The following is a 15345-nucleotide window of genomic DNA, read 5'->3' on the forward strand; positions in this document are numbered from 1 at the left end:
CTTACGACTACAAAATACTTTGAGAAATGCCGATTATAATCAATTTATGTCTCATATTTCCAGAAAGATCAACATTACATCGGTCTCCGAGTTCATCGGACTCAAAACGAAAAGTGGTGCTGAAGAATAATTTAATTTTATCGTTCTTCATTCTTTTTTGACGGCCAAACTAATATCGAATAACGTCTAATATTTGGTTACAGAAGCGGGATCTTTCCCAAAAATATTTTTGGTACACTTCTGAATATTCCGAAATTTTGACATTAAGCTTGTGTCTCCAGAGCTTTTTGTATCTCATCGAAGTCCCGCTGTAAAACCCAACAGGCTGACTCTTTGGAGAAAACATGACTTCTTTGGGTTACTCTCTGTATTTTTGCAAGACTCGCCAAAACTTTTGTTGTTGTTATTGTTATAGCGGCAGAATTCTGCCGAGTAGACAGTCCTTGACCGTTTAAAAAATCCGGGTTCGTTCCAGTTACGTAGCGGGTCTACTATCGTAGGAATGGACTCGCTAAACTCTCAGCCGATGGTATCATTCCACGATCATATTGTCATATCGTAAAACTTGTCAGCTGCAACTGGAGACCACTGACTCAACCGGACGGAAAACCCTGTATAAGATTTTTTTACTGTGTTGCAAGTTCATGCATATGTGGCACGGTGAGTTTTTTCGCTTTGCAACACGCGGCTTGGCTCAAAAGTGTAATTGGAATTGCTAATGCTACAGCGGGAGATTGGTAATTTGTCTGTGAGAGAGCCACTTTTGTGTGTCCACCGCTGTGCCACACTGCCACTTGAGTCACACTGCCACCATTTTTTGCCATCTTTTTTACAGTTTTTCTGCGATCGCTTCTTTTTACAGCTGATTTTGCTTTTCTTTTTATTTTTCTAAATTTAATTAAGCACAAGCGTGCAACTTGTCATTTGCCACCGGCGGATAAAAACCGTTTTGACAGTTGACAGTTACAATTAGATACATGCACGTTGGCAACAACGATTTGTCATTTTCATGTTGATTGGCTTGACACAGGCAAGTCAATAAACAGAATAACGCCGTCAACAACAACAACAACACCTCGATTTCCAATTCAAATCTCAAACGGCGGCTTAAGCTCCAATTAATTGGCTTCACATCTGCAGCGCAGCGCCTTTGCATTCGGCTTCTGCCTGCTAGCTGCCACAAATGCTACTGTTGCATGCAACATATGGAAAAAAAATTTTGATCGTTCAGTCTCTTTGTGACAGCCAACAACATACATGTCGTTATTAATAGTTGCCCATGCCGCAACAACAACCACAAGCAGCATCTTTAAGCCAATAAACTGGTAGCTTTTTGCATATTACATGCTTCTCCCTTCTTTCCCCCTCTCCATTACTTCTGCATTTCGCTTGCAAATTTCATCCAATGATTTTGATCTTTATCCATTTTGATTAACTCGCTGCCACCACTGCTGTGGGCTGCCAGCAAATGTTGCAACAAGTGTGTGTTCGTGTTTTATTTTTGTTGTATTTTTCCAACTGCAAATTAGTGTTTTACAAATATGTAATTGCCTACTGGTTGGTTGCTGTTTTAATTTGTTTTTTTTTTTTTTTTGTAATTTTTGTTGTTGTTAAGTTTCTTCGTTATTGATCGTTCATTGCAATTTGCTTCAGATTTCGCTTGAATTCATGTATCCGGTTGCAGTCGCCGCTGTGTCTCTACGGTTTCTCTCTTGCTCTCTCGTCCTCTCTTCACTTGCCGCTGTCGGCGTGTCTTATTTAATTACAAAAAAGCCTGTGATTAAAAATAATGTTAGTTATTTGCATTTTAAAGCTTTTTAAGCATTTCAATGAACTTTTAAACGAACGCTTTGAGAAAGTATATAATTAACAGCTCGAGGGCCATTTAGATATGTACTATATGAAAGTATGTGTATTTACATACATTTAAAAAAACTCATGTTTTTCTTAAAAAATCTGAAAAGTTCGTGTCACTGAAAAGTTCGTGTCACTGAAAAGCTCAAAATTGGCAAAATTTTATTTTTTTATTCAACTTAGTTGTCAATTTGGGCAATACACCGATACCTATGTATATCGATTTCACAAGTTTTCGATATAATTTTTGTAGTACGATTGTCCTCTTGCTTCAAAATAAGCATCAGTTTTGGTACCTTCTTTAAATCGACTATTTTCTTCTATTTTGACAACAGTTAAATGTCGCTTGAGGCCAGGTCAGTAGTATGTATATGATGTTTGCGGAAGGTCTTGGAAGCCAAATCCGTACACTTTTGCCATATGTTTAATTGATAAGTGACACGTTGATCGGTTATGAGATCCCGCTTTATTCACATTGTATACATACTTACACACATTTTCATGAACAGCAGTTCCATTACGTTCCTTAAACATATTAAAAGGTCGGCTAACTTATGAAGCTTATTTTATCAAGAATCATTTAGCGAAGTTTTTTGATGTTTTTTTTTTCATAAAAGCCTCTTTGGACGTCCGCTGCGGTCCTCATATGGTCTCTACGGAATTCAGTAGTTTACTGACGAATAGCAGCTTCGCCTGGCACAGAGATCGGAAAACACTCATCGAATGTCCTTCGGCATAATTTCTTTTTCATGAAAAAATATATTTAAATAATCGTGTATTCTTATTTACCTATCCGGTATCGTAAATCTCTAGATTTTATACTCTTGCAACATGTTGCTACAGATTGTTCACCCAACAGTTGTACGTATCACTTAAAACTAAGCGAAATAGCTATAGGGTTATATAAATATACATAAGTGATCAGGATGAAGAGACGAGCTGAAATCTGGTTGACTGTCTGTCTGTCCATCTGTACGTCTGTCCGTCCGTGCAAGCTGTCAGTTGAGTTAAAATTGAGATATCTCAATGAAACCTCGTATTACCGTTCGTTGGCAAAAAAATACGAGTTCGTAGACGGACGCAATCGGATCACTGCCACGACTACAAAACCCCGTTAACCTATAAAGTGACATAACTAAGCACTAATCTAATTCGGCGATACCGGCCGGTTCCACCGAAATACACCACTTCGCGGTGGAAGAAAATCAGTCCTATTACTTCCGGACAAACCCTGTATTTGTGCTTAGAATATCGGGTGAAAACTCGCCCAAGATCCCATATAAATAACAGGCCTTCTGTCCCTCAACTCTATTTCGCTTGCTTTAATCCTTGCAAGTGGTGAAAGTATGAAATGTCCGAACTAAGCTCTTCCTTGCTTGTTATGATTATTCTAATACATATAGCTAGAAATGTTTTTTCTCGTCATCAAGGGGCATAATAGTGTAAAAAAGTTGTATGATTAGGTAGAATGAAATGTTCTTCTCCATATATTATTCTTTGAAATTGGAACTGGTAATTTTCAGTCACCATTTTAAACAGAAAATATTCAGAGAAGAGCCGTTTCCTTAATAATTTAAGTATTTTTGTACATATTTGTTGAGAAGTGTCTAAAAATCGACAAGCCGAAATCTTAACTTTGTATTTATTGTCTTCCTCGAGCAATTTGCCAGCTCTGCTATGAGCCAAGCATTGATTGCAGTATGGTGTGATCATTTCGAAAGTTCTCATGATCCCAAAGAATCCAGTTGGTTTATTAGATATTTATTTATTTAGTAGACTTTGAAAAAAATCGACAAATTTTCTCAGTGTAGATTTTTTAAATTTAAAGCTATTAAATTAATCCCTCTTAACACTTCATAAAGCACAAGTTGTAACGACTGCTGCAAAATCGAGTTAACATGCCACAAGCGTATTTCGTGACTTCCCTCGTTCATGCAACATGTAACAATTGCAACAGCAAACGCCAGCAACACTATGCACAAACACACATTCAAATACGTATGTGTGCGTTTGGTGGCGGCGTTGGTTTGCGGCCAGTTCGTAAGTAAATGATTGAGATTTTTTAGAAATCAATTCTACAGCAATGCAATTGACCTCAATCGCTTGTAGAAAAATTATTTGAATAAAATTGAGGATTTTGTGTGAAAAAAATTTTAATTGAAATTGTGTTGCATTTAAATACAAACAAATTGTATACATTTAAATGTTTGTATGTAAATGGGCATTTGCATAGCATGAAAGCTGAACTAATGTCTAGGCGCTGAACTCGCACTTGGAGAACTAATACATTTTCAAAATGAATAGTGACAAAGCGACACTTTATTGGTGGGAAATTGTTTGCTATGTTTTACACAAGTGAATGTAACAGTAAATTTGTACTTGCCTCTGAAGTAGTTTGTTGTATATTAGCGACCGATTTATGCACGTCATTTGTGTTGGTGCAGTTTTCACACATCTGGTGAAATATTATGTGTCGTTTTGTTTTCAAATGAAAAAAAAAAAAAAATAAAAATAAATTAATTAAAGATTACAATTTTTTTTTAAATTACATATTTTAATGTTAACATACGTATACGAGGGTTGTCTTTTATATTTCGGTATCGCTTCAATGTTTTCCAAAATATTTTCAATTAAGATCTATAAACGTATCAACCGCCCCTTCAGTTGTCGAAAATCGTTGACCTCTTAGTTTTTTTTTACATACTTACGTACCAAGTGAAGACTATACGGTGGTTGACTCATCAAATCTATGTTTTGAGTGCTCAAAAATGCCGTTGTTTCAGTCGAAGTGTGAGAGTTCGCATTGGCGTGGTGAAAAGCCATGTGTCTTCGCCGAAGGTTCAACTGGCAAACAAATGATTGTGTAGCACACAGAATTTACTGTTATTCGTTGTTCCAGTGATATGGTTGCGCCATGTTCAGTATTTTCAAAAAGCAGGCAACCATTTGCTTGAAACAGCTTCGTTCGCGAACAGCTTTTGTTGGGTTCGACTCATCTTGAAACATCCTTACAATCGACTGCTGTATACTTTCGGACTTATACACGTAAATCCACATTTCATAATCTTATCACGATGTGTTTCGAAGGACCGCTATTGTATTTTTTACCATTTCTCTCGGCAACGTGAACACATTTTTTCATAATGTTGAACAATATTGAATGTATACTGGCCCCACCAATGCCTATAATTGTCTCAATCTCACGATGGGTAATCTCAATCATTTACTTACGAACTCAGGATCTTACTATATCAATTTGCGTACAATATCAATAGTTTCTGGAACAATAACTGATTTTGGACGACTTTCACGAAATTCGTCTTGAAGTGATCTACGTCCTTGATTGGTTGGTTTACACATCGGTTCTTGATGGAGCACAATCTGATATTATTGGCTTCAACAATCGCGCCGTTAGTTCGGCTTTCTCCAGACTGAATAAGGATTCAAAGCAAATGGGTCTGGTAGTGAATGAGGGCAAGATGAAATATGTCGCACTCGCGACTTGTTTCCACGTCACTGTTGACAGTCATAACTTCGAAGTCGTAGATAATTTCGTCTATCTTGGAACCAGTATTAACACAAACAACAATGTCAGCCTCGAAATCCAACGCAGAATATCTCTTGCCAACAGGTGCTACCTCAGACTGCTACTTCGTCTCCCGACGAACACGAACCAAACTCATTATTCCCGTCCTACTATTTGGTGCAGAGACATGGACGATGACAACATCTGATGAGTCGACGTTACGAGTTTTCGAGAGAAATATCGCATTCGATGGAACGATGAACTGTTCGAGTTATACGACGACATTGACATAGTTCAGCGAAATACAAGACAGCGGCTACGCTGGCCATTTCATGTCGTCCGTATGGATGAAAAGTATTCGACGCCTTACCCGCCAGAGAAAGCAAAGGAAGAGGAAGATCTCTACTCCGTAGGAGAGATCAGGTGGAGACGGACCTGGCTGCGCTTATGTATTATAGTATCTCGAATTGGCGCCAAATTGCGAAAGAAACGACTGGTGCGCTGTCTAGCTTCTGTGCTGCCTTCAATAAAAGTGCTTCATTATGATTTTAATTTTTCTGCAACCATTAATTACTAAATTTGCAACAAGTGGCAAGCTATAATACAACTTTCCAGCTAAAATTTGCATCTAATTTTTTATAGCTTTTATTGGCATTATAAATTAAACAACATTTCAGGCAGACAATTTTTTAAAATCTTGTCATGACATTTTTGGACAATAATTTATGCAATTTTCTTTTGTGGCATGAAATAAATGTCCAGCTATTTTTAATTCATAAAGCAGCTTTTAGATATTTGATTTATAAATGCGCTTTGGAAGAACAAAAGCTGAAATGAGTTTGCCACCATTTTGATTTATGTTCACTTAAAATGCAATCCATTGCAAGCCTAGATTAAAAAAATAATAATAATGACATACGAAACAACTTTTACACCAAAATTGACAACTAAATTAACTGTTAATTTGGTGAGTACTCATAACGAAGCTGGGCAGACAGCACGCTGGTGGTCTCGGTCTGATTGCTTGCAGGGTGTTGCTGATTGCTTGTGGGGGTATAAACAGCGTATATATATGTACATATATACCTATATACATTTGTATATATACACTATATATTTCTGATGTTTTGTGTACATATTTATGGCCGATATTCGACAGCTATATGACACGCAACACTTCGATTTGTGCCCACTCATTGCCACACACTCGAAAGTTGCAACACACAATGACATGACATGTGCCTAGGGTACACTAGCAACCAACCAGCCGGCCGGCGGTCAGCATGGTGCAGCATGTATTTGTCGCACGTTGCTCGTAAATATTCTCCTTAAAAATGTGACATGTCGCAACTGAGCGACCACAGCGACCGGACAAGCAATTGGTTGGTAATGCCACAAACGCAAACACGCAGCCAAAGGCAATACGCGCAAACGTCTTGTGGCACGCACGTGGCGATTAGTTGCTAAGCGCGCAATCGACATCGCTGACGTGAAAATAAAAAAAGATTTCGGAATGCAATTTTTCTCAGGAGACCAACCGCCGCTATGGCCTTTTGCTTGCTGTTTGCCGTTTAGGTCGTGTTCCATTTGCAGTGTTGCATGCGTTACGTTTTTTGACAGCAACCGTTACACACGAACGAGATACTGTTCGAATTCAATTTAGTTTTCAATATATTCGCTTGTCCTCGGCTAATTATAAGCAGATAATTTGTTAAATTTGCTTTTGTCGAATTTAGATTAGATTATTGCACACATTTTCTGTGCATAGTTTCCTCTGATTATATTTATTTAATTTTTTTTTTTAATGAATTGTTTTTTTTTCGCTCCTCAAAGAAGAAAATAACGAGTTCAGTTCAGGTGTTTCGTGTAAGTACTTGCAGAAATCGATTTTCTTATTTTTTATTAGTCCTGTATAACTTGTCGCCTTCGGTTTTCATTTTGACTACCTTTCCTAGCCAACTATCCACTATTGCTATGTTATGGTAGTGCTAGTACTTTGTGTCTGTCCACATAGTTCGGTGTGAAAAGATTTACTTCATGGCCCAGCATTATATGGTGGCATTTACCGTCCTCTCTCTAATATCTCCATTCAGTATATTAGACGCTACGTTTGGCGCCAATTAGAGATTTTAAGTGTAGCCAGGTCCTTCCCCACCTGGTCTTTTCAACGAAGTGGAAGTCCCTCCGGCGAGTACTGCGCCGAATACTTTCAGAGCTGAAGTGTTTCCATCCATTCGGACGACATGACCTAGCCAGCGAACCGGTTGATAGTAGATTAGGCTCTATAAATCTATAATCTATTTTCAGTAGATTAGTCTCTTTTTTATGAAAACATTTCTATACTCACAAAACATTGTTCAAAAATTCCTCAGCCCGAAAAGATAATGAAGCAATTCGATATAAGTTTGATGTAAGACGCTCTGTCAATATTAGCTTTAGCCTACCGGACCGCTGTAGAGCTTTTCAGACAGAAGTGGCTGCTGTAAAGATGGTGGTATATGTACTGCTATGAAGTGCTGCTTTTTTAAGAAGGACAGCAGCTCGTCAATACAAGCTCTGATCTCGCTAGCTGTTCACTCAAAGCTAGTAAAGGAGTGTTTGTCCTCACTATAACAAGCTACAAGCTACTTTATCATCAGAGTCGTTTGGTTTTGGGTTCATAGTGGACAACTGCCAAGCTGATGAGCTAGACAGAGGATCAATCTTGTTCCGCTCACATCGGAATGGAACCGAGTGGGATCTCCATTAGCGTCTTGCGTTTTAGCACTGAACTAATGAATTTCGCGTAAGGGTTCTAACTGGATACTGTCCAATAGGCATTAATGCTAGTTATCAAAGTTGTAAGGAGGAGGCTGAGATGGAAACATGCAGGCACTTTGCTTTCCATTGCACAGCCTTTGCTAGATTGACCCTAAAAAATATCGGAAGTCTTACCTTCGCGAAACTTAAAACTTAGCCGAAACTGACATTACCTGTCCCAACGAATTTATGTTAGGCTCACAGAGCTTTGTCGATTTTATATAAGAGTTTTAGGTACCATAACGGACTGGCATTCTAAGCTGTCCAAGGACAGGGACGTTCCTAGATCGACCCCATTAACCTAACCTAACCTACTTGGGTTTGAGGTCGTTTAGCTCGTAAAGTTTATGCAAATAATTGGCCCATATATGTATACCGAAGAATACTCGTTCGTAAAACTCTGAATTATAGAGCTGGAAAGCTCATCTTGCGACAGTTTAATGGTTCATAAATAGTTTATAATAGGAAGTCCGGTACTGTAGATAGTTCTAAGTATATATAGTATAGTATACTTTCATATATTTCGGCTTTCAGAAAATATTGAAAAGTGTTTAAGTGAAGAACTAGAAATTATTACAAAAAAGTCAATTGCCGTGCTTTTACGACAACTAAGCTTTGTTAATAGCATTTCACGGCATTAGCAGTACTACTTTTATGTGTAATTATACCTACATAAATATGCTTGTTACTAGTATTATTCCTTATCTACCAGATAATCTCCTTCTTGGCTTATAAATTTCAAATTTGACATCTGAAATATTTAACCTCAATTTACAACAACTTTTACCAAATAGTTTCGGCAAATTCGTTACAATTTACATATATGTATGTATGTATGTATGTTGCGTTAAGGCGGACATAAATATTTGCCGAACTGGTATACACATGTCCTCACTCATGCAATTGCTTTTATCAGCGGATCATCAGCATCACACGCTATCGCATGTAGAAATCGGATACAGTGATTTCCTTCAGTTTCCTTGTTGTTATTGTTGGTGTTTCAATCAGCTATTGGCTCAGCCAAGCATGGCAGGCGACAGACAACCAGTTTGCAATTGAGCCTGTGGCTTTAATTTCGTAAATTACCGCAAAATTTATTTTTATAGGCGAAGTGCTAAATTTAACTTAATCAACGGCTGTTTGCCTGTATGTGTGTATGTTCATTTGCTATCCACCAGCTCCAGGAAGAGTGCAGCTCACATTTTTTATTTTAATAAAAGCAAAATAAATTGCAGAAAAAATTCTTGCGTGATATAAATTCACTCAGCTGCGATATGCACAAAATGCGGATATTATTGCGTCAATAAAATGTCAAAAATTAAATGCAAATTTGTTGTAAAAAATTAAAAAAAAAAATACATAATTGTATTATGCGTAATAAAAGCTGCCTACAACACAATTACATACATGCAAATTGCATAGCGGTACTGTCATACGCATGCGCGCGCCGCTTCATTGGATGCAACCGACCGCCAACAGCTACCTGAACGGCTGTGACATGCCGCGCCACCGCTACGCCCAACCCATTTATGCAGCCGTTCATTCCGCGCACTAAATTGTCGTTGCGCATGCGCAGAAGGCATGCGCATACACGTATCTTAACGTGTATTTGTGACTGCATGTCAAGCATGGCGCACAAGACGCAGGCGTTCGACATTGAACGCACCTGGCTGCGGGGAGCGGTGCGCAATTTATGAAATATTTATATATTTTTATTGAAAAAATTATAAAAAGATAATAAAATTTACTAAAAGGAAATAATAAACATATTCGCGCTATCGTCCAACGCTCAGCAGTGGGCCGTCAGCTGCCGCTGGCACTTTAGCACTTATCGGCGCATTTAAGTGGAGCAGCGCCACAGCTGTGACCAACGCACAGCGCCAGCTAAAGCAATGCGCTCAATGCCTGGAAGGGTTTTATGCGTTTATATAGATATTTACGCATTGCGCAATTGACGTACGCCCCGCCTGTGTAACGCCAGCCACCGCGCGACTGCTCAAACAAAGTCGGCAAACCGCGCGCCTGCCTCATATACGAAACCTCTCCATGTTTGTGTAAATTGGTGGTTTGTTTGTCAGTATAATCGCGAATGGGGTGAGCACCGATCATTTGCTGGAATTAGTAGTTATTTGTTTTACATAAATATTTTTACTGGAGGCCAATTTTTAGCTATCACTTAATTATACTAGTACTGTCACGTCATTTTATGGACTACTACTGACCCAAAAAAAAATGTATTCAAACAATTTTGAAGCTGCTGGAATATGTAATTACTAATTAAAAACTAGAAGCTTTGCAGCAAGCTCTGCTTCTGGAGAGTGGTCAAATGAAATTTTAGAAATTGTATTACATTATAATAATTTTTTACAACCGTGTTCGATTCATCACTTCGCTGCTTGCTATGTTTCTCTTCACAATAAAGTACATTCAACTCAAGAGAGTTTGTGGAGGCAATTAAGAGATATAGTTTTAGTCTATATTGATTTTAATTTTGTTTCATTTATACCAGTTGACCGTTCGAATCTCCACTTTTCAAGTTTTTCCACGTTGCATCGTTAAATTCAACCGCAGAGAGTGTGTGGAGGCAATAAAGTGGTTTACTTTCAGTCTACACTTGTTAATTTAATTTATACCAGTTGGTATAATATGAGTATATAGTATCAATATCTTATTATACCAGATTTCTTCATTTATAACAATAGATATAATTTCAGTATCTATCATCCATATGTGATTATATCAATTTATTTTATTTATACCAGTTGCCTCTTCGATTCTCCTTTTTCCAAATTTTTCGGTTTAATTAAATTTAAGAGTGTGTACATAGGCAATAAAATGGCATAATTTCAGTCTATATTGTTTATATTTTATTATACCAATTAATTTCATTTATACCAGTTTGGTATAATTTGAGTATATTTCACCCATATTTGGATATTCCAATTTATTTTCTTTATATCGGTTGCTAGTTTCCAGCCTATATTTTTTATATTTCATTATACCAGATTTCTTCTTTTATATAAATTGATATAATTTCAGTATATATCATCCATATTTGATTATAACATTTATTTTCTTTATACCAGTCGATTCTCCACTTCCCAAGTTTTTCCAACTGGCAAGTAGCTAATGTAATCCAGACACTATATTGGTGGCAAATGAATAACTAGATGCTTGATTTTACTATGTATATAATTCTGGTATAACACATACTTAAAATACATAAATTCTATATATTCTTTGAGTACCTTAAAGGACCTATTAGTTGGTTTTAATCATGCCAATTTCGTTGCTTCTAATAAGTATTAGAAATACACATATTAAACTGGCATTCCTTGAAAACTGGTATTGAACACAAACTCGAGTTTATTCGTCACTTTTGCGTTTAGTAAGAAAAGCTATTCTCAACCTTGAAACACCATTTTTGTTATCTTTGTTGGCATCTAAAATACAAAAAAATCGATGTAAGTCTAGAATCTATATCTCCTTACTTTCAATTTAAAAAATGAATCCTTAATTGTTTATTCGACAGCTATTTGTAAACATCAGTTCACAAGTCAAAAACAACTGATTCAAGCGTTGATTATACTCAGAACCAAAATACCTATATACATATATTGTATACGTATAATATTATAATGATAAGAAAGTACAAAAATTCACCGAGATTAAATGATAGCTATACCCAACTATATACCATATACGTATATACATTAATAATTCTTCGGAAGTAAGTGAGCAAACAGCTGATACGTTCTAAAAGGTTGAATCATTAAAGACATATTAACCATTCCACAAAAAGCATGTGCTTCGTTTGGCGCCTTCGATTCACCACAGTTGTGATTGTTTTGTTTGAACTCTGCCTTCTTTGTAAAAAAAAAAACATATTTTTGAAAACAACAACAAATTTTTGCACTTGAATTCAATAATCAGAGTCCATATGCATACCTCATTATAGTGGCTTTAACCGCTTGCTATTTTTTAGTGGTCCGTATACCAGTTTCATTGATTTATACCAGTTGCTTGCTCGATTCGCCATTTTTGAAACTTGTTGGGTCGTTTATTAAACTAGTATTTTTAATTTATACAAGCTGCTTGTTCTATTCGCCGTTCTTCGAACCTAGTGGCTCGGTTATTATACCAGTATATTTCATTTATACCAGTTGATTGTTCGATTTGCCCTTATTGAAACTTGACAGGTCGCTTATTACACTCATCTATTTCACTTATACCAGTTGATTGTTCGATTTGCCGCTCTTGAAATTTTACGGTTGGTTTATTATGCGAATTTTTTACATTTATACCAATTGATTATTTGACTTTCCGTTCTTTAAGCCTTGTGGTTCGTTTATTATACCAGTCTAATACATTTATACCAGCTGCATGTTCGATTCGCCCTTACTGAAATTTGACGGGTCGCTTACTACACCTACCTACTTCATTTATAGCAGATAATTTTTAGATTCGACGGTCTTGAAACCTGGCGGGTCATTTATTATACGGGTCTATATCATCTATACCATTTATTAGTTCGATTGCCCGTTTTCGAAAATTAGCGGCTCATTTATTATACCAGTATATTACATTTATACCAGTTGCATGTTCAATACGCCCTTATTTGAACTTAGCGGGTCGTAGACATTTATCACATATCCCAGAAAGAATACAATTTAGTTACTTTACTTTCTTTCCAATACCTCTCTACCATTCATCTCTTAGCATCGCTATCTGACGTTACCAAAGTTGACTCTCAAGGTTTCAATACCAACAACATAATACAAACACATTCAAACTGCTTTTAAAAAATACTTTATAAGTCGACTTCGGTCACCACAAATTTAACCCCCTTATTCTAGTACGCCTATGACTATCAACTACAACTGTGATGCTGCACATGAGAGTTCTGTCAGAGACAAAATTGGCTGCCATTCAAAATATTTTTCGCAAACACCACAAACAATTGCACTTAGTATAGGTATATATGTATATACATAGAAATAAAAATGAAAGAAAGTATTCTGTGTCAACTACTTGAAAGAGGAAATCCATTGCAATGACGGTACTTCGAATGCGCGGGAACTTTGGGGGGATTTTATGAAAATTACGAAAATAAAATTCTCTTTCTCGACCTCCGTTATATAAATCAGTAGCAAAGTGCTTGCGAGAAGTGTTAGGCGCTTTTTTCAACGCTTGGTCTTCGGCCACTTCTCTACACACTGCTGGCGCTGGCTCCGCGCTCGGGTTATTACTATTAAATATTATCATTTAACAAAGTGTTGTTATTGCGCGTACTGTTGCTGTTGTTGTTGGTGCTGCAGCAGCGTTAATGTGGCAAGCAAACAGCATCATACCGGCAGGCGAACGGCAACGTCAGACTCATTTTAATTGCTTTTAATTGAAAAACACAACAACAATTGCAAACAAACTAAAAAACAAGAGCAGCAAAGTCAATGAAATAAAAAGCAATAACAAAAATAATTTCAGCTGCAGCAGCGAGAACAACAGCAAGCCGTAGCAATGGCTGTCCGTAGCTGCCACCGCTGCGTACAATAGTCCATGCCAGTGCGCGCTCGAACGCGGCAACGAAGCAAATACACTGAAATCATGAAACAAAAAAAAATTAAATAAAAAGTAAAAACTTACTAGAAAAGCAACAACAGCGGGCGCATCGTTTGGCAATGAGCCACCCAACTAATTGAGAGTGTCAGCTGTGTAGCGCCGCGACGCGCGCTCTTTACAGTCGCCTGGCAGTGCGCTGTGCGGTGGAATGAAGCGCAGTGAATTGGTTTTTAGCGCGTGACATTTCGAAAACGACCGAAGCGACAACCGCGACAACGAACAGCGACATAAACAAACCCAAATTTTTTAATTATCGCACGAACAACATATTGATCAGCTGTGTAACGCGAAAGTGACAAACAAAAAAACGAAAACGAAAACAAATTTAAGTACCAACGCGGAGAATAAAACGGCGGCGAAAGGCCCAGCGCGCGCGGCGACCTTAGGGCGCGCATTCACGTACGCAAGCGCGCGCGGCCGCCGTTCCTTGCAGCGGTCGGTGTGACAGCGCGGTTGTGACGCCCAGCAGCGATAAATAGTAGAGAAGAAGCGCTACGTAGCAGTCGCACAGCGTGAAGTGCTTTAACGCCGGGCGCGCGTAGTTAGCATAGCCGAATTTTTTTCCATAAACAGTCGCCGCAAGACAACAGCGCGCGTTGGTTCGATATCACAAAGTGTACTTAGTTTGAATAAATTGTAGTGAATTAAAGTTTTTTCTGTCTGCCGTGCTCCGTCAAATCGCCAATCATGAATATGTTTCGCATCAATAACAAGAACAACAACACAAGCGATGTTGGGCAACGCGATACGCGTCACTTGGAAGATCAACTGGTGGAATTGCGCCGCGAACTGCAATTAGTGCGTGAGGCGTTGCATCGCAAATCACTCAAATGCGCCATATTGCAGCAGGAGCTCGAGAAGAGTCAGTGCACGACATGCCATCAATTGCTGAGCATCGTCTCGACCGGCAGCGATACAACACAACCCGATGGTGAGCCTGAGGAGGACGATGATGCGTGCGCCTCGAGTAACGGTCACACAGATGTCATAACTAAGCTGCAAGCCGAACTGCAGTTAAAGGACGCGCGCCTCGTAAAGAATCGTGATAAAATACGTTTTCTCTGCAGCAGCATAGCGCGCTTGCAACAGGAGTGCGCGAATAAAGATCAAACAGTGACGGAACTGCAAAATGAATTGGATAAATTTCGGCAGGTGGTGCGTCCGCTGACGCAAGTATTCCTGCAACACACCGCGGAGGGTATTGAAGCGGCAGCAGCAGTCGCGGCGCATGGCGGCATGGAATCGACGCGCATGATTGCAACGGGCAGTGAGCCGCGCATAAAGCGGCAGGGCTACAGCGCGGAGCCGCTCTCCGATCTGGTGGATGCGGATAGTGAGCTGATCAAGATACCCAAATCAGAGCTGTAAGCGCGGGGACGGGTGGCACGGCATACAAGCATGCACAAATCATATTTTGTATTTTTAAATATTCTTGTATATATACTTATGTATAGTGTCTTTGCGCGTGCAAAGAATTCTTCCAACGCATCATTTGCTTTTATTAATATTTTTATTATTGTAAATTGTTATTTTTGCCTGCTTTGTTT

General features: G+C 38.3%; 1 protein-coding gene across 5 annotated transcripts in view; it reads left to right on the plus strand.

The window, feature by feature from the left end:
• Window positions 1-15345, plus strand: part of LOC126754154 (cGMP-dependent protein kinase, isozyme 2 forms cD4/T1/T3A/T3B) — a 137207-nt gene that overhangs the window by 80985 nt on the left and 40877 nt on the right. Inside the window, exon 1 of one of the 5 annotated variants that reach the window (XM_050466104.1) lies at window positions 13466-15162. The exons of the other annotated variants lie outside the window; for them this stretch is intronic. Within the exon in view, the coding sequence (XP_050322061.1) occupies window positions 14486-15162 (677 nt within the window). The 5' untranslated portion in view covers window positions 13466-14485. Of the gene's footprint in view, window positions 1-13465; window positions 15163-15345 lie in introns of those variants that run through there. 5 annotated transcript variants of the gene reach the window in all.

Source organism: Bactrocera neohumeralis, chromosome 3 (assembly GCF_024586455.1).
Source record: "Bactrocera neohumeralis isolate Rockhampton chromosome 3, APGP_CSIRO_Bneo_wtdbg2-racon-allhic-juicebox.fasta_v2, whole genome shotgun sequence".
Classification (NCBI taxonomy): domain Eukaryota; kingdom Metazoa; phylum Arthropoda; class Insecta; order Diptera; family Tephritidae; genus Bactrocera; species Bactrocera neohumeralis.